General features: G+C 42.6%; 2 protein-coding genes across 8 annotated transcripts in view; one reads left to right on the top strand and one right to left on the bottom strand.

Moving 5' to 3' along the window:
• Positions 1-14,073, top strand: part of CSPP1 (centrosome and spindle pole associated protein 1) — a 130,626-nt gene extending 116,553 nt beyond the window's left edge. For 6 of the 7 annotated variants that reach the window (XM_075826150.1, XM_075826146.1, XM_075826149.1 and 3 more), the window contains 6 exons: positions 887-1,030; positions 4,830-4,873; positions 5,078-5,141; positions 10,169-10,278; positions 10,927-11,080; positions 12,314-14,073. In XM_075826150.1, coding sequence (XP_075682265.1) covers positions 887-1,030; positions 4,830-4,873; positions 5,078-5,141; positions 10,169-10,278; positions 10,927-11,080; positions 12,314-12,543 — 746 coding nt within the window. In that variant the 3' untranslated portion in view covers positions 12,544-14,073. The remainder of the gene's footprint in view (positions 1-886; positions 1,031-4,829; positions 4,874-5,077; positions 5,142-10,168; positions 10,279-10,926; positions 11,081-12,313) is intronic. The other variant, XM_075826145.1, reaches the window with a different exon arrangement.
• Positions 14,074-17,020: 2,947 nt separating this feature from the next.
• Positions 17,021-26,837, bottom strand: part of XKR9 (XK related 9) — a 53,506-nt gene continuing 43,689 nt past the window's right edge. Inside the window, exons 2-3 of the mRNA XM_075828294.1 lie at positions 24,318-24,520; positions 17,021-17,655 (exon numbers count right to left, since the gene is read on the bottom strand). Coding sequence (XP_075684409.1) covers positions 17,021-17,655; positions 24,318-24,520 — 838 coding nt within the window. The remainder of the gene's footprint in view (positions 17,656-24,317; positions 24,521-26,837) is intronic.

Below are 26,837 nucleotides of genomic sequence, written 5' to 3'. Positions count from 1 at the left end.
TTTCTAAATGCTGTTTTGAATACTTTGAGGGGTGAAGTTTTTAAAATTGGGTGACTTATTGGGGGTTTCTAATATATAAGGCCCTCAAAGCCACTTCACAACTGAGCTGGTCCCTGTAAAAATAGCCTTTTGAAAATGTGAGAAATTGCTGCTAAAGTTCTAAGCCTTGTAACGTTCTAGAAAAATAAAACTTTGCTCAAAAAACGATTCCAATCTAAAGTAGACATATGGGGGATGTTAATTAGCAACACGTTTGTATGGTATAACTGCCTGTCTTACAAGCAGATACATTTAAATTTAGAAAAATGCAAATTTTCGCAATTTTTCGCAAAATTTTGGTGTTTTTCACAATTAAATACTGAATGTATCAAGCTAATTTTGCAAGTAACATCAAATCCAATGTGTCACGAGAAAACAATCTCAGAGTCGCTTGGATAGGTAAAAGCATTCCGAAGTTATTGCCACATAAAGTGAAACATGTCAGATTTGAAAAATGAGGCTCTTTCAGGAAGGTCAAAAGTGGCCAAAGCGGGAAGGAGTTAAACTAAATGGCCGGGATCAAAGGTTTATCTGATCCTGGCTATTACAGCAGGAGCCTGACCATCAACCACAGCCAAGCTTGCGCAGTGATCGCACGATCACCAAGATGTACTATTACAGCCTATTACGGTTAGAAGACCGCAATTAGGGCACAATAAGTGTGTCCATTTATGGAAGGGGGTTAAAGCTCAAAGGGACAACTAAATTACAAAGATCGTAATTTTCCCAGAACATTTACTGCATTTAGACTTCTTTGAGCTTGACAAGGTTTCTCTGAAGCCACAGCCATTATAAATTTATAGTATTTCTCTTCTAGTAAAATAAATAGTCTTCTCTTACCAAACAGATACTGATACTCGGGAAGGTGTTAGGACCATGTTTCCTGACCCTCCAAAGGATGATCAAACACTAGAGATCCAGCAGCAGGCACTGCTGAGGGAGCAGCAGAAAACCTTGAACAAGATAAAGAAGAGAACAGCGATCCCAGATGGTAAGAAGGGGCCATTAATTTATATGATAATCTGTATATACCAGCTCAACATTCAGTTCAATTATTGGCTCATTTTAAAATTGTTCATGTATGACGTAGTTTGTGTTGTAACCCACAAAGATCTGCAAAGATTTACTAGTTTATTGTGCAAACAAGTAGCCACACACATAAATCTTTGTGTGTTTTTTTTTTTACAAAAATTTTTATACAAAAATTGCATAAAGGCGTGGATTTTCACGATGCGACAGGTGTCTGCTTTCAGAAAATATAGGGATTTTAGGGTAGTATAATGTTTTTTTTATTATTCAGATGTTTTTTTCATATGTGAAAAGTGTGAAATTGTCCCCAAAACCACCCAAAAAAGTGGTTTTCCTGGACTTAAACATTGGTGGCCTATTCTCAGGATAGATAACCGGTCAGGCAAGGTGTTCAATGTCATCGTTTAGGAGCTCAAACACTTGTGCACCAGGTAATCGACACCATTGGTAGAAAGTCACATCTACTGGGTTGATGAATAAGTGATATGGCAATTCTACCTTATGTGGATAGGAGAGTAATCAGATTAGGTCTCGTTAATATCATTGGGGGACACCGCACCATGGGTATAGACCCTTGCCACTACGAGTCTGACACTTGGTAAAAAAAGGTCCTGGCTTCGCCAAGGCAGGTTGTCCCACAGACACTTGCTTAAATCCGTTTTAGCCTAGTGTTCGTAGGAGGAAGACATAACCTGATTCTCAGGTCTGCTGCTATTTTATTATTTAAGTTTAGTTTCTTTCTTTTCTCCTTCGCTGCAGGTGGGTTGTCAGGCTGGTCTCCAGTCGAGTCAACCCCCTGCAGGTGCCGGGAGACCATGCAGTTCTCTTCACTGAATTTCCCTCACCCCATGTCACCTAATCTATTTTCTGTATCCATGAAAGGAGTTCTTTGGTGAAGGAAGGTTCTAAACACAGACTTTATTGGGGGGCAGTGTCTTCCTTCTTCCTGTTCTGTCTATTTCAATTAGGTGCTAGTGCCATTTCAGGGACCCTTCTGCCTGGCACACATCTTTTACTTCAGGGGCCATATCCAGCTGTTTTTCAGAGTCCTCTGTCTCTTCCAATTTCTGCCTGGTGGTACCCAGCAGATTGTTTTTTCCAGGGGTCACTTATTTTTTTGTTATGTACAACTCCCCCAATGGTCATTCTTCCCCCTGACACTGGTAATTGTCTGTTCCCCTCTCCCTTGGGACATGTCTTCATCTAGGGAGGATACCATTAGGCAGTCGACGCAGGTGCGCATGGTGACATACTATGCCTGTGGCGGATATAATAAAAAGTTCACATGCAGCCAGCTTAAACCCCTCTGCCTACAGTGTTTGCAATCCAGGACACCACAGGCTGTTACCCCCCTACAGGATGTGGCATCTCTGAATGAGCAAAATCCTTTCCCCAGGCCTTAGGGGACATTTCCAGACACTCCAACACCATAGTTCAGCATTTGGAATATTTGCCATCCCAGATAGTGGCCCAGATCAATGCCCCTTTAGCCTCTCCCTTGGATAACATGCAGTTTACCTCTCCTGGTTGGTCGCATAAGAGGCTCAGAACTGACAAGGATAACTCCTGCTCCTCTTCAGGGTTAGACTTCAGAGTCCCCTCTTAGGACCAATAATGGAGAGGCTGCTCAGTCTTTTTCCTCTGGAGAATAATCAGATTCGAATTCACAATCAGAACAGGATTTACAGTTAACCTCAATACCCCTTCTCATAAAGAGGCACTCCTGTGCGACTTTGCTTCCCAAACTATAGTGAGATTTAAGAAATCCTATCCATAGACATCCTGAGATGCGACTGGCTATTTCCAAACATATGAATACAGGAGGACTTATTCTCAAATTGTTCTGTTTCTCCCTCTATGGATCTGCCTATCTCGCGGCTGTTGAAGAGCACACCATTCCACTGTCAGATGCAGCATCACTTAGTGACCCTCTTGATAAAAGATTGGATTCACAGACCAAATCTGCTTTTGTAGCAGCAAGTTCTGCCTTGCGTCCAGCTTTTGCCTCAGCAAGGCTTGCTCAGCATTGGCGCCACAACTTTACCGCGGTATCCTGGAAGGAGCACCGCAAGAGGAAATAGCTGATCTTGCTTCACAAGTTATTAATACATCAAAATTCTTGTTTGAGGTCTCCCTTGAGTCATCGTTTTAATGCTTTTGCTCTATTTGGTTGAAATTTTGGGCGGCCGATCAGGCTTTCAAATAAGCCCTTGTTTGCCTTAATTTTGTTGACAGTAGACTTTTCGGATCTGTCGAGTCCACAGTTTTGATAGCCCGCTATGCTGAAGACCAGGAAACCAAAGTATAGCAACGTACATGGAAGGCTTCTTTCCACTAGTGTGAACAATGCCGTTTCCATCTCATGGTATGTCCTATGTCTAGAATCCTGTTCTTCCTGCAATCATGTCTTGCACAGGGCCTTGTCTTTGCTCTTTCTATTCTTTTTCAGCGAACATTGGGTTTTCGCTCTCAGGTAAAAACATTTTTGCAAGGAATGGCTAATTCTCTTCCTTCCTCCGACATCCCACTGAGCCATAGGATCTTAATTTGGTCCTAGTGACTTTTCAGGTAGAAATTTGAGACCTTTAAAAGAAGTTTTTCTGTGTTTCCTTTCCTGGAAAGTTGTTTTGTCTTTGTGCTTTGTCCTGCAAGTCTCCTTTTCTGATCAACTATAGGGATAAGGTAAGGAGCTGTTCCGCCCTGTCCCGTCTTTTATCCCAAAGGTGGTCTCTGCCTTCCACATCAATGAAGACAGAGTGCTTCCTTTCTTTTGTCCCATCTCATCCAAGAGGGCGGGCTCTGCACTGTCTTGATGTCGTAAGAGTAGTCCTATCTGGCTGCAGCAATGTCATTTTGGCGCTGCGATTCCCCTTTCCTCCTTCCTGAAGGACCACACAAGGGATTGGCACTGTCCAGGCCACCATTGCTCATTGGATCCGGTGCGTGATTTCGGAAGCCTATCGTTCCAAGGGTAAAGCTCCTCCCCTTCGGGTCATTGCTCACTCTACGAGGACTCCTGGGCACTATGGCATCAAGCTTTGTCTGGTTTTTTTTCTCCCGAGAGCTTGGAAATGTTGTTTTGTTTATTTGTCTTCTAGTTATGTACAAACTGACTTAGCTAGTGTCTGTGGGAAAGGCACGGCCTGCCTGGGCGGAGGAAAGACTTTTGCTACCTTGTGTCAGCCTTCCAAGTGGCAAGGGCCTATACCCATGGTTCTGTGTCCCCTATGAATTCAGCAAAAAAGGGATTTTACAGGGAGTACAAAAATCTAGGTTTTAAATCCATTTAATATAGTAATTAGGTTCTAGGCCTTTTGAGGTCATGCTTACCAGTGAAATATATTATGCGTGATCTTCATAATTTTATGAAGTTTGTTATAGTGTTATAACATTATTATAATGCAATGATGGGTATCACGATGTCTGCTGTCAGTCTGTACATGCCTTCGTTTTCTAGCTTTGTTAAAGTGGTTGCCCGACGAAAATAATTTATCAGCTATCCACAGGATATTTCGGTCAGTCCCATAGAGAATAAATAAGCGGTAGTGTGCACACGTGTTCACTGCTCCAATCAAACAGGTGACATGGGACCATCGTTCTCATCGCTTGGGGACCCAGCGGTTGGAACCACAGCTATATTATATTTATCACCCGTCCTGTGGATAGGTGATAAATTATTTTTGTGAGAGAACCATTTTAAGGAATCGTGATTAAACATGCCCACGTAATAACTACTAAATGGTATCATCTATTTGAACTAGATTTTGGACCAGTGCCAGCATACAGTCTCCACCGCCCTGGAATGGTAAGTAACTGCTTAATGTATCCATCAAAGATCTAGATCTAATTGTCATTTTTATGTGGTTTTTAAAATCTGAACAACATGAAATCAGCTGATGATTAAAATCTTTTATAGCTGTTACTGTGTACAATTTTCTAAGAAAATAGGGAAATACTGATTTGCATTTAATTATTATTTTTATTTACTTTTGTTCTTTTCGGACCACAGCTCAGCGATCCCTCAAAAGACTTACTGAAGACCTCTCTGCTGGAATCTGAGAGTGCATTCATAGGTAATAAGTAGTAATTCTTTCTAATTGTTCGTCGGCTGATCACATCATTTGTGCAGCCTATAAAATCAACTCCTTGTGAAAACGATGATGCAAACTAATGGGGACTAAATGATCGTATTAATGATTGTTCATCCCCATACAGAATTCATCGGCCCATGAAAAAGGGCCTGTTAACTATTGCCAATTGACTTGTTGTATCGGCGATAGGCCCCCAGACTGCCATAACAACCATCGGCACCCAGCGATGGGCTATCAGAGGGGGTCGTCCCCTTTTTCTAACGCTTTAAATGTCACGGTCGCTATTGACTGCGGCATCTAAAGGGTTAAATGAGTGGGATCGCGCTCGAGCACAATCTCACTCGTTATCGTGAAGTGACAGCTGTACCATACACCTGACACCCCGCTCCATACTTCCCGTCATACGTCGGGAAGGGGTTAATGTCCTTAAAAATAGAAAGAATTCCATATGGATTCAACATATTGGAACAGATTTACTAATACTGTCTAAAGCATTTAGAAGATGCATCAAATATATCGGTGATGCATGCTGTATGATAAATTTGGCGTATTAAGATTTGCCGATTTCCGCTAGAACACAACTTTGTCGTACATGCTGCAAAAAGTGTCTAAAACAGTTAAAGGGGTATTCCGGAACTAAAAAATTACATTTATTTAAATAAAACAATGAAAATGATATAACTTTACAATGTACTTACGTTTCATCAGATGGCTGTAGCGTCGTATAGCCTCCTCCGTCACCGCCCCCTTAGTGAAGCAAAATCTGCACTTCCTGTGCAGACCCGTCCATTTAGTCTTCTGCCTTGCTTCCGGTTTCCGGCTTTCACACTGTACGGTTACGTCACAAATGACGTAACCGTACCACGTGCTTCTTTATCTCAGAGCATGCGTGGTTAACACACTCCACCGCGCATGCTCTGTGAAATTATAACCCCTTATAAATTACCGACGGAATACGAAGTTGCGGGAATAACGGCCGTTTCGGCCGTCTTCCCGACAGGTGCAGGAGCTGTGACAGCTGCTGTCTCGTACAGCAGCTGCCGCAGCTCCTACAGCGGGGACCGATCGCTGTGTCCCCGCTGTCTAACCCCTTAAAAGCCGCGTTCAATAGAGATCGCGGCTTTTTAGGGGTTAAGTTACCATCGCCGGCCTGCTACACGATAGCGGCCGGCGATGGTTACTATGGCAACCGGACACCAAACAATGGCGTCCGGCTATGCCATCGACGGAAGCCTAATGGGTCCTGACAAAGTCAGGACCCACTATGCTTGCTGTCAGTGAATAGCTGACAGTTCTAATACACTGCACTACGCATGTAGTGCAGAGTATTAGAATAGCGATCAGGGCCTCCTGCCCTCAAGTCCCCTTGTGGGACAAAGTAATAAAGTAAAAAAAAAAGATGTGTAAAAATAAGAAAATAAAAGTTAAAAAAAATCCCCTTTTTTTCCCTTATCAGTCCTTTTTTATTAATAAAAATATATAAATAAATAAAATATACATAATTGGTATCGCCGCGTCCGTAACGGCCTGAACTACAAAATTATTTCGTTATTTATCCCGCGCGGTGAACGCCGTAAAAGAAAATAATAATAAACCGTACCAAAATCACAATTGTTTGGTCACTTCACCTCCCAAAAAATGTATTAAAAAGAGATCAAAAAGTCGCATGTACCTAAAAATGGTCCTGATCGAAACTACAGTTCGTTACGCAAAAAATAAGTCCTCGCACGGCTTTATTGATGGAAAAATAATAAAGTTCTTGCTCTTAGAATAAGGCAACACAAAAAGTGAATGATTTTTTACAAAACGTATTTTATTGTGCAAATGCCATAAGACATAAAAGAACTATAAACATCTGGTGTCACCGTAAGGCCGAGTTTACACGAGCGTGTGCATTTTGTGCAAGCAAAAAGCGCGGCGTTTTGCGTGCGCAAAAGGCAATTAACAGCTCCGCGTGTCAGCCCTTTATGATGCGCGGCTGCCTGGTTTTCGCGCAGCCACCATCATTATGACACTCCGTTTGGATGTTTGTAAACAGAAAAGAACGTGGTGCTTTTCTGTTTTCATTCATCCTTTACAGTGCTGTTGCGCGAATCACGCACGTCCCACGGAAGTGCTTCTGTGCGACATGCGTGGTTTTCACACACCCATTGACTTCAATGGGTGCGTGATGTGCGAACAGCGCACAAATATAGGACGTCGTGCGTTTCACGCAGCGGACATACGCTGCGTGAAAATCACGCCCACCTGGCTGCACGGCCCCATAGACTAACATAGGTCCCTGCGACGCGCGTTGCACGGATGTATAACACGCTCGTGTAAATGAGCCCTAATCGTATTGCCCCGCAGAATAAAGTGAATATGTCATTTATAGCGCACGGTGACGCTGTAACAAAAATAGAATAAAAAAACAATAGTAGAATTGCTGTTTTTTTAGTCACCACGCCACTTAAAAATAGAATAAAAACTGATCAAAAAGCCGCATGCACCCCAAGAAAACTACAATGAATTCCTCAAGGGGTCTAGTTTCCAAAATGGGGGCACCTTTTGGGGGTTTCCACTGTTTTGGTACCAGAAGACCTCTTCAAACCGTTTAACCCCTTAATGACCAGGCCATTTTGCACGTTAATGACCAAGGATTATTTTTGTTTTTTTCACGGTCACATTCCAAGAGTCGTAACTTTTTTTTTATTCCGTCGACATAGCCGTATAAGGGCTTGTTTTTTGCGGGACGAGTTTTTTTTTGTAATTCCACCATTTTTAGATGCTTTTAATATATTGATTAACTTTTATTAACTTTATTTTAGGAGAGAATTGAAAATAAGCAGCTATTCCAGCATTGATTTTCACGTTAGAAATTTACGCCGTTTACTATGCAGCGTAAATAACATGTTAACTTTATTCTGTGGGTCGGCACGATTACGGGGATACCAAATATGTAAAGGTTTTATGTTTTCCTACGTTTGCACAATAAAAACCCTTTTAGAAAAAAATTACTTGTTTTTGCATCGCCGCATTCCAAGAGCCGTAACGGTTTTATTTTTCCGTCATGTGGCCGTACGTGGGCTTGATTTTTGCGGGACAATGTGTAGTTTTCATTAGTACTATTTTGGGGTACATAGGACTTAGATTAATTTTTAATGGTGGGAATGGGAGAAAAGAGCGAATTTTGCCGTTGTTTTTTTGGACGCCGTTCATCCAGCGGTTTAATTAATGTGTTAATTTTATTGTTCAAGTGGTTACGATCGCGGGGATACCATATATGTGTATGTGTGATTTGTTTTGACACTTTTACTTTCAAAAAACAACTTTTTGGGCAAAAAAAATAGTTTTATTTGATTTTCACTGTAATTTTTTTTTTGTTTTTTCACCAACTTTATTTAACGGATTGACATTTTTTTTTTAGTCCCACCATGGGACTTCACTAGGCGATGTGCCGATCGCATATATAATGCTTTGGTATACTTCTTGTTATTATTGCCTGTCAGTATAAAACAGAGGGAGCTCCCTCCCTCTGTCAAACACATTAGATGCCGCTGTCACTATTGACAGCGGCATTTAATGGGTTAAATTGCCGGAATCGGAGCGCGCTTCGATTACGGCAGTTGCAGCAAGAGCCAGGCTGTGTATAACAGCCGTGCTCCTGCCGCTGATCGCGTGGGTACACTGGCAGTACCCGCGCCATCACAGGACGGATATATCCCTCCTCCTGCGCAAACTAGCAGCTGCAGAGCACTGATATATCCGCCCTTCGGCGTTAAGAGGTTAAAAACGCAGATATCCAGTGATTTCAGCTTGTGCTATCAGTAATAGAATGAGAGCACCAAAATGAAGACTGAGATTGCAGAAGTTAGTAGAGCTGGGTGTAGTAGGCGGAGCAAGTGCACTGCTGCATGCACATTGCATGCTGGGACTAGAGCAGTGCATGCAGGGAGGAGAAACACAGGAAGAGAAGAGGAATGAACTTACTGAGCAAAACAAACCTCTCAAGGTAAACAATAGGGAGTAGTGTTACTAAAACCATTTATTATCAAGAAAAAGCTAGTCAGAGTGCACTAATATATTAATAGAGGAACATTGCATTGATTTAAAAAAAAAAAAAAAGGATTGGAAAACCCCTTTAATAGATGTGGCGCACAGCATGTACACCAGAATTCTAGGTCAATTTGTCTTAGAATAGGTAGGAACCAGCTAATAATATTAATTAAACCTATTGATTTCCAGAAAGAGAGGGAGACCAGAAAATAGCATGTAGAAAAAGGAATCTTCTAATTGAAGTCTATTTGATAAACAATCTCTCTCTATTTTCCAATTAAATAATATATACTTGTAGCATAAATAAGTTTGTTAAAAGGGGCTGAACCAGTTGGAATTTGCGTAATTGTAGACCATAAACTCATTTAAGATGAGTAGCAAGGTAAGTCAAATAGACTTAATTTGGAAGGATCTGTCAACTCACCTGCTAGAACTGTTTAAGTTAATAACTTGTATTACCCATAAAATAACAATTCTGGAGCATCTTTTCTTAGAATTATAAATTGTACCTTTCCTCTGTTATTCCTCCTGGAAATGTATGAATGAATTAACAACTGGTAGTTTCCATTCCCCTGATCAATGGGGCCCTAAACACTCTGACACTGTTCGCACTGATTGGACAGGTGCTCTAGAATTCTTATTTTACGGGGTTATAACTTTTTATTAAAACCTAGGTCTATGTATACATTTTTATGAATTTTTACAGTTCTGGATTATTAACCAAATTTATGGGAAATTTTATTAATTCTTGTATGTCTGATGTAATAATGTAAGTGTACTATTCTGCAACCCTATCATCCTCTATCTGAAATGAGTGATAACACTGGAATACTGTATACGGAAGAAGAGTGCAACATGATGCCATGGCATGTCATATGTTCATTCTTCTCTCAGCTACACAGGCTGTACAATGTACAAGTAGTTAGAAAGTATAACATTTGGTATACTATTAAGAATTTTTTTGTTTTGTTTAGGTGAAAATGGAGAACCGTATCCTGCATTCTTGGATCCATTCCCTGATCCACATGCTATAGCTTCAGCCAGAGAGCGCAGGAGACACAAGAATAAGGTCTTGGACTATGATGTATGATATTGTTACTTGTATGAAGAGTTAAACAATGATCTTTAATCATACACAAAAGACAAAAATACAATTCCATTACAACTTCATTAAAAGCCTAACTAAAATTATCCTGTACACTGACCAAAAAAAACCTATAGGAACGGAAGGCATAATACAATATAGGCCATCTACAAATGCCTACACATAAGACCACTTGGAAAAGAGAAATTTAATCAAAAACTCTAACTAGAAAAATACTGGAATATTTAGCTACATTATAAATCTCCACAATCCCATATGAATGTTATTACTTGAATGCCATTGAAAGGATAAAGCCCATTCTACCCCTCCATGACAGGGTAAGGCTGGCCCATACACTTGCTTAAAGGGGTTTTTCCACTTTAGGCATTTATGGCATATGCTCTGAAACCCCCATCCATCAGGAGAACCTATCCATTTGGGATCCTCCTAAATGTGGCCACCTTGGCTTGCTGAATGGATCTTCTCCCAGTAGGCGACGGTTCTAAAGGGAAAACCATGTGCTAAAAGGGATTACAGATCTCTTTGATTTGCCAGTAAACTAGAGAAAGAGAGCATGGCTAAAATCCATAGTAATTTATTGCTCCACGCTATCTGATGACTTGTTAATATCAAAATATGTATCCACAGAATGACATTCCTCCTGTGCCTCCCATCCCCTTAAATCAACCGGACCGTTTCTCATTAAACTCTGCTACGAGCTTCAATGTAGATGAACTTCGGACCAGAAATGAGGAGCGTCTCAGAAGACTAAGTAGCCTCCAGAGAAGCACAGTCAGCATAGGTAAGATACAACAAAACACGGTAATATCCCAATGTGCACAAGCTCTATTCATAATAGACAGTGGGGGGAATTTATTGGGGCTGGAATTTCAAACGACAGTCGTCTTTGGGGGTAATTTATCAACCTTTCTAAGCCAGTTTTGCAAAAGGGCACGAAAGTTGCAATTTGAGGTGCAAATTGCAAATTTTTGCCTTTCTTCGCCACTTTTGTGGAAAGGGGTGTGGCTTTGTGGAAAGGAGGTGTGGTCACCACAGCCCAACAAGTTTATTATTATTTACGCCATAAAACTAAGGTAAATTATAGTGGAAATCTACACCAGCTTCTAGCCGGTGTAGATTTCAATCTATGGGGCTTAGCAAGGTAGAGGCCTGTGTTGGGCCCTGTACCTTGCCCCTCCCTTTGGACAGTTAAATAAAAAATACAATTTCAAAAAATATTCAAAATTTACTCTAACCTCCTTTTCTCGACTCGGGCTCCCTCATTCCAGCGCGGCTCGTACTGACACTGGACAGAGTCAGGACGTTGTATGGGTCGCAGCACTGATGCCGTAGTTCTGCGTCGCATATAAGGCCCTGGCACTGCTCGGCATCAGGGCCCTGTATGAGCTGCGCTGGCATTATGAAGGGACCCGGTGGAGAGAAGAGCAACTGTGAGATAAGTATGTGCTATTTGTATTTTATGGGCGACGTCAGGGGGAATATATGGCGCATTGCTGCGGTCGTTGTACCACAAATGTGACGCCGGTCGAAAGATGCAACACATTTATTAAGAGGCTTTCTCCTCTTAATAAATGTGTCGCACTTTACTGTGTCGTCAGAATTAATAAATTGCCCCCTTAATGTATAGAAAATTGGAGTAAGATGCACCTCATTTAATAAGAGACGCATACCTTAATAAGTTAAGTGCATCTCTGCCTGTCCGAGCGCCAAAATGTGCTGGAGTAGATTTGCGCTATAATTGACTCCAGTTTTCTGGCATAAATTTATCAGGCCACAGTGGCTCCACTCACTTTTTTAAAAAAGTGTCAGGCAGTGGAAAAATAAAATGTCACAACGTTTTTGCGCAAAATGAGACATTTCTATTCCAGAAAACTAGCGTGGAGGGCTTCGTAAATTCCCCCTATTATGATTATATTGACGAATTTGGAAAAAGTGTCGAGAGCCAAAACATTTTCTTTCATTTTGTCTATATTGTTTCTTTGGCTACTAATCCTTTTACTTTTCTGATCTTTAGATGATGATCCTGATGGCTTTGAAAATGCAGAGGATTTTCTGAAAACGTTTTCTACAAAACCTGGTGACAGACCACAGTCTGTGGACACCGTAGCGACAGATCCATGGATGCGTCCTGGCACATCAGAGACACTTAGAAGGTTCATGGCTGGGCAAATGAGCCATGATAAACCTGCCAATGAAAATGCCTTAACCTTTAACTGGCAAGGTCTGTCCACTGCACATGGCTAATGGTCATTGGTCTAAACCATCAGTTATTTGAGGCAATTTAATCTTTTCATTTCCACATTATTTTTCACCCATTCATGTGGGTGGATTAGATAAGACGCACATTTTATACTTCGGATTTCCCGTCTCAGATCTGACCTCTCAGCACAGCCCTTTGTGCCTTTTCAAAGAGATTGAATGTCGATCACTAAAGCACTTTCCAGATTTTGTGGCTTATAATGAATGTTACTTAAAGATATACATACAGATACTTGAAATATGATACTAGGCTCACAGATAATTTTCTGTAGAGCAGATATGATTTGAAGTCCTCCGCTTTATACACGGCTGCTATATAGCACATATACTACTCCTTTAGAGCATGGCATTTTTTATAATTCTGGATATCTATTTTGAAGTCTATGAAGTTGGTGCCACCAAGCCAGTGGTGTAGTGGAGAAGACATTACTGTAACATGTATAGTGCCCACACAATGATTCTGTCCAGGTGTAAGAATTACAGGGGGCATAGATGCATGAGCTATATGACTCTTCAGCAGACACAGTGATACAATCTTATAAGAGCTTGTCAGTCTAATATGGGGGAGAAATTCACACCATTTAAATTTTTTTAAAAATTCTCAAACTAAATTAATTCTCATCGTATATACATATTTGGTATAGCTGATGCAGAACTATTGTACTACTGACATCCGCGAAGTGCAACTTCTGTGGTTGCAACTTTGTCAAATTTCTTTAGATCGCATAAGCTCCTGAAATATATTGTGTGTGTTTTGTGTTGTCCCTTTCAATATAAGGAAACTTACAGCCAGTCCACTCCTCCTAGATATATTTATTTAAAATAGACCAGTCTCGAATCACAGGCGGCTTTGTCAGTTTACATCCATATCAGCTCAGCCATACACTGACTCCAGTCAGAAAATGTCACTGGCGAGCCTCTATATCGTTTGGGCCATCAGTAGAAGATGTTGGCTCCTAGTGGATGCATGGGCAGTACGTGAAGAACTGCCCACATCTCAGCAGTATTGCGTTATGCTTGTAAATCCGGATGCTACATACTTGAATCACTGTGGGATACAGCCATTGAAGAACAGTTTTATAGGTACCTGGCTGCGGTCACAGATTGAGGTGTAAAGCAATTGGCATCTGAAGGATTTCTGGGGGTGTTTTGTCCCAAAACTGCGATTAGATCCAACAGGGAAGGGTATTACACCTTGCATTTGATATTGGTTTTATTAAAAAAAAAAAAAATCCAAGACTGGCAAATACAACATGATTGCCAATATGTGACTGTAGTCTCAATCCCGGGTGTGTTCTGCTGATAGTTTTTGGGTTTCTAATCCAAGAAACAACACTACATGAATGATAAGCTAGTAGTGGCTTCATGTAAAGAACTTTTTTTTAGTTTTTGTATAAATGTGTTTCACAGTCTGTTTGCCCTTGTTTGCACTGAAACTATTTTATTATGAATCTAAGGATGTTCTAAGAACGTATGTTTTCTAACTTAATAAAATTATATTTTAATACCTTCAAACTGCATATAAATTGTTGTGTATTCCATGTGTAATAAAGAATTATTAGTGGACCGGGCAGTACAAAGCGCAGCAGAAGCGAGCTCCGGGACATTCAGCCTGTAAGGCATGGAATAGCCAAGTAGAGATTGAATGATCTGCTCTTCTACGCTTCTGAAAAGATCTAAGGGTATGTTCACACGGCCTATTTACGGACGTAATTCGGGCGTTTTTGCCCCGAATTACGTCTGAAAATAGTGCCTCAATAGCGCTGACAAACATCTGCCCATTGAAAGCAATGGGCAGACGTTTGTCTGTTCACACGAGGCGTATATTTACGCGCCGCTGTCAAATGACGGCGCGTAAATAGATGCCCGCGTCAAAGAAGTGACCTGTCACTTCTTTGGCCGTAATTGGAGCCGTTATTCATTGACTCCAATGAATAGCAGCGCCAATTACGTCCGTAATTGACGCAGCGTTCAAGCGCCTGCACATGCCGTTACGGCTGAAATTACGGGGATGTTTTCAGGCTGAAACATCCCCGTAATTTCAGCCGTAACGGACGCCCTCGTGTGAACATACCCTAAGAGTGGAACCTGAGCAAATGTCTTTCATATAGTGGACCTCCACCTGCTTCCAAAATAGGGCCACAAAGCGGTTGTTTCATTTATTCAACTGTGGATTAAATGAGTGAGAGATCGAATCCCATAATATAATATCTCAAATATCTGACTACAGAATATCATAAGAGGGACTATGCCCGTTAGTCATGGCATCATGCGCCAAGGGGTTACCTATCGGTTCCTGTATGGCTTTATTAGAAAGAGTATTACTATGTCTACGTGGCCACCATGTAAGACCGTACAAAGTTGTTTCAATATCTGGAAGTTAAGAGGCGGCACATCCTCTTTTTACCAAACTCTAGTCTAGGGCCTCTATAGAGCTGCAATTTCAGTGTCTTTTGCTGTACCAAAAATAAAATAAATTACCCTGAATGAAACTACAACTATTAGTGCTTAGAGCATATAAGGGACTAGGCTTCTTGTTGATGGATTCCTTTGGAATGCAATCATTTAGGCATTCCTCCTGAGATCTGAAAACCCTTCCCACCCGGTGTAGGCCGGTTGTGGCACATGACGTATACTAATAAGAAGAGATTTGCCTCTGTACTATAATATTTAAATGTACTGATGTCCATCATATAGTCCCATTATATTCATGCATTCATCACCAGTACATGTACAGTCACTTGTATAGCTCACTGTTCCAATATGTACCAACTGGAGAGCACTTTCACATAGGATCCTTATTAGTGTCCTCTTCCTTGGCGTGCTTTCAGATAAGCTTGTCTTTTTTTATTCTGCCTTTCCTACATGTATCTCTGTGGGCAGAGGAACAGCAATGAACGGAAGCTGAAGCGAGGATCCTATGCGAAATTGCTCCTCTGCTTTTTTTAATTGTATTATTTTTATCCATTTATTTGTTTCCAGTATTAGTTAAAACGCTGTTCAATTGCTATTATTGACATGACGCACACTGTTTTTGTACATGATGGTTTTGTCTGATTTCCGAAAATGTTTTTTTTGCATAATCAAAAGTTATCCAATTTTCCTATTCTCATTCCTCATCGTTTTCAAGATCTCTGCTTGTTGTTATTCATTAGGAACATTCATTCTCCACTTCCAGTGGATAAAATTGTACCCATGGTCATGTGATTTAACACACAGGTGCTGGGATCACTAGAAGAAAACTCTCCTATACATACTGTAACGAGCCGTGCACCTGTGAGTCCATCACATGACCATGGATAGAATATTATCCACTGGAAACAAACAATGAAGGTTCCTACTAAATAGAGATCTTGAAAACCGTTTGGAATTAATACAGAAAGTATATTGGAAAATTGTGTAGCTTTCATTTGCTGAAACTGGACAATCCCTTTTAAGCCACTGTGGAAGCTGAAGTTTAACACTTTTAAGGGCTCTTCCATACACTGCGGAATTGCCGTGTTTTATCCAGACGGAATTGCGAACGAAAAAAACGCAGCAGAATACACAGTAGCAGCATAGTGGATGAGATTTAACAAATCTCATCCACAGGCTGCGTAAAAATTCAGAGCAGAAATTGACCTGCAGTATTTTTCGCACCGCAGCATGTCAATTCCTGCTATGGAAAGTGGCCAAAATTGCAGCGTTTTTCAGAGAATATGTCTCTATCTCCCAGCACTGTGAAAAACGCAGCAAAATACGCACTGTTTTCTGCCGTAAAAACCGCAGGAAATGGTGCGTTTTTGCTGCATCGGAATGTCTGCGTTTTTCAATGGAATTGTTGCAGAAATTTTCTACAGCAATTCCATTGTGTGTGGACAAACCCTAAATCTCAGAATTGGATATAACTAAACAAAAAACAGTTGACTAGAATCTTTCTTAGGCCCAATGCACACAACCGTAAATCGTGCATAATTGTGGACCGCAATTACGTACACGTTCACTTCTATTGACCGCGGACACCTTCCCGTATGTTTACGAGAAGGTGTCCGGGCCGTAGAAGTGTATCGCAAAAGTTAGGGCATGTCCGTTCTTTTGCTTTTTACAGGCCGTGCTCCCATATTTTGTATGGGAGCACAGGCCGAAAATGCGGGCGGCTGTCCGCGGCTGCCGGCAACCGGCTGTGCCTGGAATCGCTGCCCGTGTTTACGGGCGCGACCCTGTGCGTGGGGCCTTAATATGACAAGTGAACAATTAAAGGATTTCTATTTCACGTGTAGAGGGAGAGGGAGAGATTAATAAAAACTGGCATAATGGGAAAGTAGAGTAGCTCCCCATGGCATCCAATCAAGTCACTGCTTTCATTTTCCAAAGGTGTGATCTGATTGGTAGCCATGGGCAACTTGTGTTCTGGAAAGTGCAGAGTACTACTTGGTGATATATGATCATTTTGGAATACAAGGTTTAAGAAATAACGATAGTACTACGGCATTATGAATTTTTTTATTCTACTCTCTTCGTTATTGGTGATACCGTCCACTGCATCCCCCTTAACTTGAGCTATACCGTGGAGGGTGGGATGGAAACAAGCATAATACAGGATCAGGGATAAAATACCAAGCCCCAAAGTCACAACTGTAGCAATACTGAGCACTGCAAATATGAAAGTACGTGCAAAGGCAGATTTCAGGTAGAAACACAAGACGAGGATCCCCAAAGTGCTTAAAAACCGAATAGAATAATAAACAGATATGGGGACTCTAGTTTTGGGCCCTTTCACATTGAAAAAAGTAAAAATGAGAATGATTCCAATCACAATCCTATACAGTATTTCCATTCCTTTGGTTTTGCAGAAATCTGTGTCTTGCTTCCAAGCCCAGCAAAAGCTGATGACCGCTAACCCTGTCACAAGGCCAGCAAAGATATAAATATTGCAGGTTAGAAGAAAGACTATGCTGACAATCCAGGAGGTCAAGGTGAAAAACTTGTAGAACGTGTAGGAGAGCAAAGGAAACCCCACACTTATCTTCTTCTTTCCTGGTAGAGATTTTCGTAATGACATCTGGTAATCCACAGTAGACCATGAAATACTGAAAATAGAGACCAAGATGGAGATATCTAAAAAGAAAGAAAATATTGCTGCCTGTTAATTGTATAAATATTTTGCAGTCAATGAGATAAACATGGCAACCACATGACGCTCTTAGGCTACATGCACATGTTGCGTATTTTGCTGCAGAAAATGCGCAGCAAAACAAGAAATTCGCAGGGGGAAAAAACGCACCTGTCTTTCCGTTTTGATGCATTTTTCGGCGTGGTTTCATGCTGCGGATTTTCCTCTGCACTAGGCAGAAAGAATTTGCAAGCGGAAACACCAGATAAATTTACATGCTGTAGATTCTAAAAAGCGCACGACTGGTCAATTTCAGTCTAAAAAAAAAAACCTGCAGCGTATACATGAGATTTACTGGAATCTCATAGACTGCTGGTACTGTATAGCACTGCGGATTTGCCGCACGCAAATCTGCGCAGTTAAACCGTGCGTAATATGCATCGTTTGCCTTGACCAGCAGGTATACGCACGTAACAGCAGGTATACGCACGTAATGCCGCAGCTAATACCACACCTAATGATGTGTTTTTAGGTGCGTTTTTTACATTTTGATGCGGAAATAGGTGCAGATTTTGGTGCATTTTTCTTTAAAGCTAGTCAGATGCAATTCGTATGCGGAAACTAAGGATAAATTGACACGCTGCAGATTTTAAAATATTCATTGCATGTCAATTTACGTGCAGAAGAAATCCGCACCGTGTAAATGAGATTTCTTGAACTCATTTTTTGTTGGCACTGTATTACAATTTGCCGCATGAAAATCCGTACGTAATACGCCATGTGTGCATTCAGCATCAAAGTATCGTATGGCGGCAACTGTACCACCCAGCGTGCAGGAGAATCTCTTCATGCCAGACGTTAGCTTGGGATGGAGAGTACAACCAGAGGAAGACTTTAAGGGTATGTTCACACGCACTGTTTTCAGACGTAATTCGGGCGTTTTACGCCCCGAATTACGCCTGAAAAAACTTCCATTACGCCTACAAACATCTGCCCATTGCTTTCAATGGGTTTTACGGTGTTCTGTTCCCACGCGGTGTTATTTAACGTGTCGCTGTCGAAAGACGGCGCGTAAAAAGACGCCCGCGAAAAAGGTGCATGTCACTTCTTGGGACGTTTTTGGAGCCTTTTTCATGGACTCCATTGAAAAACAGCTCCAATAACGTCCGTAAAATACGCCGTGAAAAACGCGAGTTGCTACATAAACGTCTGAAAATCAGGAGCTGTTTTCGCCTGAAAACAGCTCCGTATTTTCAGACGTATTTTGCTAAGCCGTGTGAACATACCCTTAAACTAAATTTTTTTTTTTAAATTTAGCTTTATTTGTGTTGAGCATAAGAGTGCGGCCTATTCAGGGCCTTGAGGACGCAGTATTTTTGAATGGCTCCATTTTGGGGTGCATATAATTTTTTCATTAACTTCTATTTAAAAAAATTAGGGGAAAATGGCAATTCAACCATTTTGTTTTTACGCCGTTCGCTATGCTTTAAAAATGATAACTTTATTCTACGGGTCATTAGAATTACGGCAATATCAAACTTGGAAAAAGAGGCAGGTTTTATGGAGGAAAAAAAAATAATTGGGTCGCCAATTTCCAAAAGCCATGTTTTTATATTTTCGTTAATATATTTATTAGCACCATTTTGGGTGTATATATAATTAATTGATAGACTTTTTTTCTATTTTCTTGGGTTATGGGAAAAATATTGTAAATCCCCCATTATGTTTTTATTTTTTATTTTACTCCATGCGGTATAAATTGTTATCTTTATTCTATGAGTCATAACGACTCATAACGATTTAGGCTTCGTTCACATCTGCATTGGGGTCACGTTCTGACGTTCCATCGGAACTTTCCGTCAGAACGGGACCCTGAGCAGTCTTTTGCCGTGCGGTAAAAACAACAAATTTACTTTATTCTGCTGGTCAATACGACTACGGTGATACCACATTTATATCGGTTTAATGTTTTACACCTTTTACAAAGAAAAAACTATTTGTTAGAAAAAAAAATGTTTTTTTTTGAAAATTCTGTAAGCCATAACTTTATTTTTTCATCGATTGAGCGGTGTGAGGGCTTATTTTTTGAAGCACGAGCTGTGGTTTTTATTGGTACCATATTTTGGTACATATGACTTTTTGATCACTTTTTATTCTCTCTTTATTCACTGCTCTATTAGTCCCCCTAGGGGACTTGAACCAGCGATCCAGTTGGATCGCTGGTACAATACACTGCAATACTAATGTATTGCCGTATATTGTCATTTTTACCGGCTTGGCAGGGCTTAACAGAGGCAGAGTGACAAATATCAGCGCCCCTTGAGCGCGTTATGGGGTCGCCGATGAGCTCCCCCCCCCCCCCTAACACCTCAGATGTTGCGGAAGCGATTTACCGCAGCCTTTGAGGGGTTAAATGGCCAGGAACAGTGCGATCACTGTTCGTTAGTGCTGGGTGTCCGCTGTAATACACAGTTGACAGACACAGGGTATGGAGCACGCTCCATACATTCCCCGCCGCACCACAACGTGCACTTACATCAAGGTGCATTAAGGGATTAAAGTCTTTAGTAAAATATGAGAAAACCTACATACTCAGCGTTTTAGTTTGTGGCTTTTTGGGGGTCAGTGGCATTATTTCAAAACGCAGCATGCTCTAGGTATGGCATTTTTTTTTTCTAGTGGATTCTTTTTTCATTCCAAGAAAGGGCTGGTGGAATGAAAACGTGGAGCAGTTCCCTACTATAGAACTTCAAAAACACCAAGAAAAACTCATGTGCAAAGTAACAGTAAATAAAGAACGCCATCAAAAACGTATGTTATGTTTAAAAAAAAAAATAATACATTCCCATGCAGTTTAAAACACCAGGCAAAAGCCCTGTGTGAGGAGGGTCCTAAAAATATGGTTTATCAGAAGAATCCTTTAGGCCTCATTCACACGGCAGGGTTTCCCGGCCGGGTGCCGGCCGTTCATAAATCGGCCGGCACCCGGCTGCATTAGGAATAATAGACCCCTAATGGGGCTATTCACACGACCGATTTTTTGACGGCCGGAAAAACCGGCCGTCAAAAAATAGGACATGCTCTGTCTTCGCCCGGGTACCCGGCCGCCCGGCTCCCATAGAAGTCTATGGGGCCGGGTAATACACGGCCATCACCGGGATGTGTTCCGAGTGATGGCCGGGTTTTCCGGAGCCTGCGCTCTATCTCCTCCTCACAGCGCAGAGTGCATGTGAGGAGGAGGAGTTGATGCCATTCTGACTAATGGCTGTGCGCTGTACACTGTGTGGCAGGGCTGGGGTGTACAGCAGGTGGAAGGGAGCGCTGCGCTGGCTCCCTTCCCCTGCTTGAAAAGCACCCTGGCCCGGCGACACCTTCAATGGCGCCGCTAGCAGCTGCAGCTGCTGCTGCTGCGGCTGCTACTACTGCAGCGACACCACTATAGCAGAGCGGGGAGGTATCTCCCCGCTCTGCTATGTGCTAGTCGCACTTTAGCTCCTTGAAGGAGCGGAATCCCCGTGTTTTCGGGGATTCCGCTCCTGGACAGAGCGCTTGATGTCTCTGTCCATATCTGGGCAGTGACATCAGGGGAAACTCCTGAAGCGGAATCCCCGAACACATGGGGATTCCCCTTCAGGAGTTGCCGCTGATGTCACTGTCCGGATCGGCCCGGCCCGGCACGGATGCAAAACATAATGCAAACCGGCCGGGCAAAATGGCCGATTTTACCGGCCGACACTCGGGCTCGGGAACGACCCGGTCGTGTGAATCTAAGTGATATTCTTATGTAATATCAGTTGCTTGAGCATTTCTGATGGTAACTTGCAGGGCTGCAGAGTATTTCAGATTCCTAGAGCTGTCAGCAGACTGTCAAATCCACACTCCACACTATCCTAAAACAACCTGTCTGCTCAGGGGAGCCACTGGAATTTGAATTTTACTCAGTCCTGCATGGTATGATCAGATCAATCCTGCAGATAAAAGGGTTATTTTAAATTACAACAATTTTTTGTCTTAGGCCATATGCACAAGACTGTAGATTTCGACCGTATTACGGACCCATTCATTTCTATGGCCGACGGACACCTTCCCGTATATTTACGGGAAGGTGTCCATGCCATAGAAATCTTCCGTAAAAAATATGACATTCTATTTTACGGACCATGCTCCCTTACTTTATAATGGGAGCACGGCCTGGGGAATGTGGACAGTTGTACGTGGCCAGCCATGCCCGTAATCTCGGAGCGTGATTGCGAGCACGGTTGTGTGCATGGGGCCTGAAAGGGGTATTCTACCCTCAGACATTTATGGCATGTACACAGGGATCCGCATTTATCAGATATTTATGATACATCCTGTGGATATGCCATAAATGTAAGATAGGAATACCCCTTTAATCTGACCATACACATGAGGTTGCTGTCAGTCAAATGCTTTCTACCGACTAAACCGAGCCGACTATACGTGATTATTTTAATGGGGAGACGGGAATAAACTTATGCCAGAAGTGTCTTATCTCCCGCAGGAACAATTGACTGGGCATGGTGAAATCCAACGTGCCGGATTCGTCTTCTCCCGGATACCTGCTGATGGGGCATAGTTGGGAGGCCCCATACACATTAGCTCGCCGGTCGAGCAAACTGAAATTGTCCAGCTCAAACAACTTTTATCTGTGTATCGCTGTCTATAGAAAAATGTATCTATTAGGGTGGATTCACACGAACGTGTATTGGGTCCGTGCGGGCCGCGTGGTTTTCACGCGCCACGCACAGACCAATACAAGTCTATGGGGCAGTACAGACAGTCCGTGCTTTTTGCGCAGCGTTTGTCCGCTGCGCAAAAAGCGCAACATTGTCAATATCTCCGTATTTCGCGCATCACGCACCCATTGAAGTCAATGGGTGCGTGAAAACCACGCAGGTCGCACGGAAGCACTTCCGTGTGAACTGCCTGTTTCTCGCACCAGCTGTCAAAAGGATGAATGTAAACAGAAAAGCACCACGTGCTTTTCTGTTTACAAACATCCAAACGGAGTGTCTTTGAGATGAGCGAACCCGGACAACCGAACCGAACTTCACCGGGTTCGGCCGAACCCGGCAAAAAAATTTCCGGTACGCGACGTCAGGAGATAGTCACTGTCCAGGGTGCTGAAAGAGTTAAACTGTTTCAGCACCCTGGACAGTGACTTCCGATCCCAATATACATGAACGTGTAAAAAAAAAAAAAAGTTCTGACTTACCGATAACTCCCGGCTTCTTCCTCCAGTCTTACCTTCCGGGATGACAATTCAGTTCAAGTGACAGCTCCAGCCAATCACAGGCTGCAGCGGTCACATGGACTGCGGCGTCATCCAGGGAGGTGGGGCCAGATGTCGAGAGGCGCGTCACCAAGGCAACGGCCGGGAGGGAAGTTCTCGGTAAGTACGAACTTTTCCTTTTTTTTTTAACAGGTTTCTCGATATTGTGATTGGCATTCATTGTCGAGGGTGCTGAAAGAGTAAGGGTATGTTCACACGGCCTATTTACGGACGTAATTCGGGCGTTTTTGCCCCGAATTACGTCCGAAAATAGCGCCTCAATAGCGCTGACAAACATCTGCCCATTGAAAGCAATGGGCAGACGTTTGTCTGTTCACACGAGGCGTAATTTACGCGCCGCTGTCAAATGACGGCGCGTAAATAGACGCCCGCGTCAAAGAAGTGACCTGTCACTTCTTTGGGCGTAATTGCAGCCGTTATTCATTGACTCCAATGAATAGCAGCGCCAATTACGTCCGTAATTGACGCGGCGTTCAAGCGCCTGCACATGCCGTTACGGCTGAAATTACGGGGATGTTTCCAGGCTGAAACATCCCCGTAATTTCAGCCGTTACGGACGCCCTCGTGTGAACATACCCTTAACTGCCGATCAGTTAACTCTTTCAGCACCCTGAACAGTGACTGACGTCGACTAGACTCATCTCTATGATGGCGGCTGCGCGAAAATCACGCAGCCGCACATCATACACGGATGACACACGGAGCTGTCAAGTGGTTTTTGCGCGCGCAAAACGCCGCGTTTTTTGCGCGCGCAAAAACGCAACGTTCGTCTGAATAAGCCCTTAGGCTGGATTCACACTAGCGTGTGCGTTTTGCACATGCAAAAAACACGGCGTTTTGCCTGCGCAAAAGGCACTTAACAGCTCCGTGTGGCAGCCCCGTATGATGCTCGGCTGCACGATTTTCACGCAGCCGCCATCATTATGACACTCCGTTTGGATGTTTGTAAACAGAAAAGCACGTGGTGCTTTTCTGTTTTCATTCATTCTTTTCACTGCTGTTGTGCGTATCACGCTTGTCCCACGGAAGTGCTTCCATGTGACATGCGTGATTTTCACGCACCCATTGATTTCAATGGGTGCGTAATGTGCAAAAAACGCTCAAAGAACGGACATGTCGTGACTTTTACGCAGCGGACTAACGCTTCGTAAAAATCACGCAACTGTCTGCACGGCCCCATAGACTAATATAGATCCGTGCAACGCGCGTGAAAATCACGCGCGTTGCACGGACGTATATCCCGTTCGTCTGAATAAGCCCTTATATATATATATTTTAAAAAGGCTCAGAGGTGAAGCTCCACATTGATATAAGATAATACATTACAGTGTAAATAATGCATCGGCCACTTACATTGGATTACTGTAATCTGACCATGCTCCATCAGTATATAAAGTTGAAGTATGAACTGAGGGGTACTTTCCAAATAAGTCTTAAAGCACCTCAACATGCTTAGGTCTGTCATATCATCCACTGCTTTCTTCTTGGTATCCTCATGATTCTCTCTTTTGTTGCCGTATATCGCTTGATAGCCATGTTTCACGGAAAACCAGTATCTGAATTTAGAATTAAAATATATGCAGTTTATATGTTAGTGAATGACAAATAATAAAACATTTTCCCCTTCCTATAATATGAATATTCAAGGTTAATTTTATTTACAATACCACAGATATAAATGACCTCTGGCATGTGCAACCGGTTGGAAAATGCAGCACCTGTGATTGGCCAAAGTTAACAGGCAATCAGTGAATTGCATTGTAGGCAAAAAGATTCAATATGTGATTGCTGTAATAGTGCAAGTTTTCATTGGCTAATAGCATCTCTCTGCCATACAGTACTACATGTCCTGTACTGCTCTCTACCTGTACCTTATGTACTGTACTGCTCTCTACCTGTACTACATGTCCTGTACTGCTCTCTAACTGTACTATATTTCCTGTACTGCTCTCTACCTGTACCTTATGTACTGTACTGCTCTCTACCTCTGTAGATGTCCTGTTCTGCACTCTACCTGTACTACATGTCATGTACTGCTCTCCACCTCTACTACATGTCCTGTACTGCTCTCTACCTGTAGTACATTTTCTGTACTGCTCTCTACCTGAACTTCATGTCCTGTACGGTACTGCTCTCTACCTGTACTACATGTACTGTACTGCTCTCTACCTCTGTAGATGTCCTGTACTGTTCTCTACCTGTACCATATGTACTGTACTGCTCCCTACCTCTTTAGATGTCCTGTATTGCGCTCTACCTGTACTACATGCACTGTACTGTTCTCCACCTGTACTACATGTCCTGTACTGCTCTCTACCTGATCTTCATGTCCTGTATGGTACTGCTTTCTACTTGTACTATATGTCCTGAACTGCTCTCTACCTGTACTACATGTCCTGTACTGCTCTCTACTTGTACTACATGTACTATACTGCTCTTTACCTGTACTGTACTGTACTGCTCCCTACCTGTACTACAAGTGCTGTCCTGCTCTTTACCTGTACTGTACAGCTCTCTACAGGCACTACATGTACTGTACTAGAGTTGCACGATGCATCGAAACTTCGATACTGTTTAGATACCGTGCACCCGCAAACGGTTCAATACCGTTATTTCATGTATTTCGATACTAAGCTGTGCCGCCGCACAGCTTAGCAATGTAGCACATGAATGTTGTTAGAGCGGGGCTGCGGCTGTGTAATACAGCCATTGCCCCACTCCTGAGTCCTGACAAGTGTGCGTGCGGTCAGCATGATGTGATGCAGCCGCCGCTGCACTAATGATTGGCGGCACTGAGGACAGAGAACATGGCGAGCGCACTGCAAAACACCCCCATGTTCTGTCTTCAGTGCCTGCGCCGCTGCTCATTAGTGCAGCGCCGGCCGCATCACCTTATGCTGACCGAGTGCGAGTACTTATTGTCAGGAGCGGGGCAATGGCTGTATGCCGCAGCCCTGCGGCGGAGATCAGAGAAATATGTACTGTACTGCTCTATACCTCTGTAGATGTTATGTACTGCGCTCTACCTGTACTACATGCACTGTACTGCTCTCCACCTGTACTATATAATAATATAATAATAATAATCTTTATTTATATAGCGCCAACATATTACGCAGCACTTTACAATTTAGAGGGAACATGAAACAAACAATATCAGACATTACATAGTGACAAAGTTCATTTACAATTCAAACCTGGGGAGTGAGGACCCTGCTCGCAAGAGCTTACAATCTATGAGGACATAAGGGAGACACAAAGTGTAATAGTGTTTGTTCTGTACAATGGTCCGACCATTTTTATACACATGCGGTGGTAACATAAAGCTGCATGAGCCGGTCACCAGCCAGTATCCGTGTATGACGGACATGAAGAGAAGGAGTGTGAGGGAATCTTATTCTGATGACTAATCTAAATGGAGGGCCATGGAAAGGAGTCAGATTAGGGAATGATATAGGCCTGTCTAAATAGATGTGTTTTCAGGGCACGTTTAAAACTGTGGATATTGGGAATTAATCTGATTGTCTGGGGTAGCACATTCCAGAGGACGGGTGCAGCACGAGAGAAATCCTGGAGACGGTAGTGGGAGGTTTGGATTATGGAGGATTTTAATCTAAGGTCGTTGGCAGAACGTAGAGCCCGAGTAGGGTGGTAGACAGAGATGAGGGAGGAGGTGTAAGGAGGTGCAGCACTGTGGAGAGCTTTGTGGGTGAGAGTAATAAGTTTGAATTTTATTCGGAAGGGGATGGGCAACCAGTGCAGTGACTGGCACAGATTAGAGGCGTTGGTGTAGCGGTTGGTCATAAAGATGAGCCTGGCTGCTGCACTGAGGATAGATTGGAGAGGGGAGAGTTTAGTGAGGGGAAGACCGAC

The sequence above is a fragment of the Rhinoderma darwinii genome, chromosome 5 (genome assembly GCF_050947455.1).
Source record: "Rhinoderma darwinii isolate aRhiDar2 chromosome 5, aRhiDar2.hap1, whole genome shotgun sequence".
In the NCBI taxonomy this organism is placed as follows: domain Eukaryota; kingdom Metazoa; phylum Chordata; class Amphibia; order Anura; family Rhinodermatidae; genus Rhinoderma; species Rhinoderma darwinii.
The sequence above is the reverse complement of the archived record's forward strand: the minus strand, read 5'-3'. Positions and strand labels throughout refer to the sequence as shown.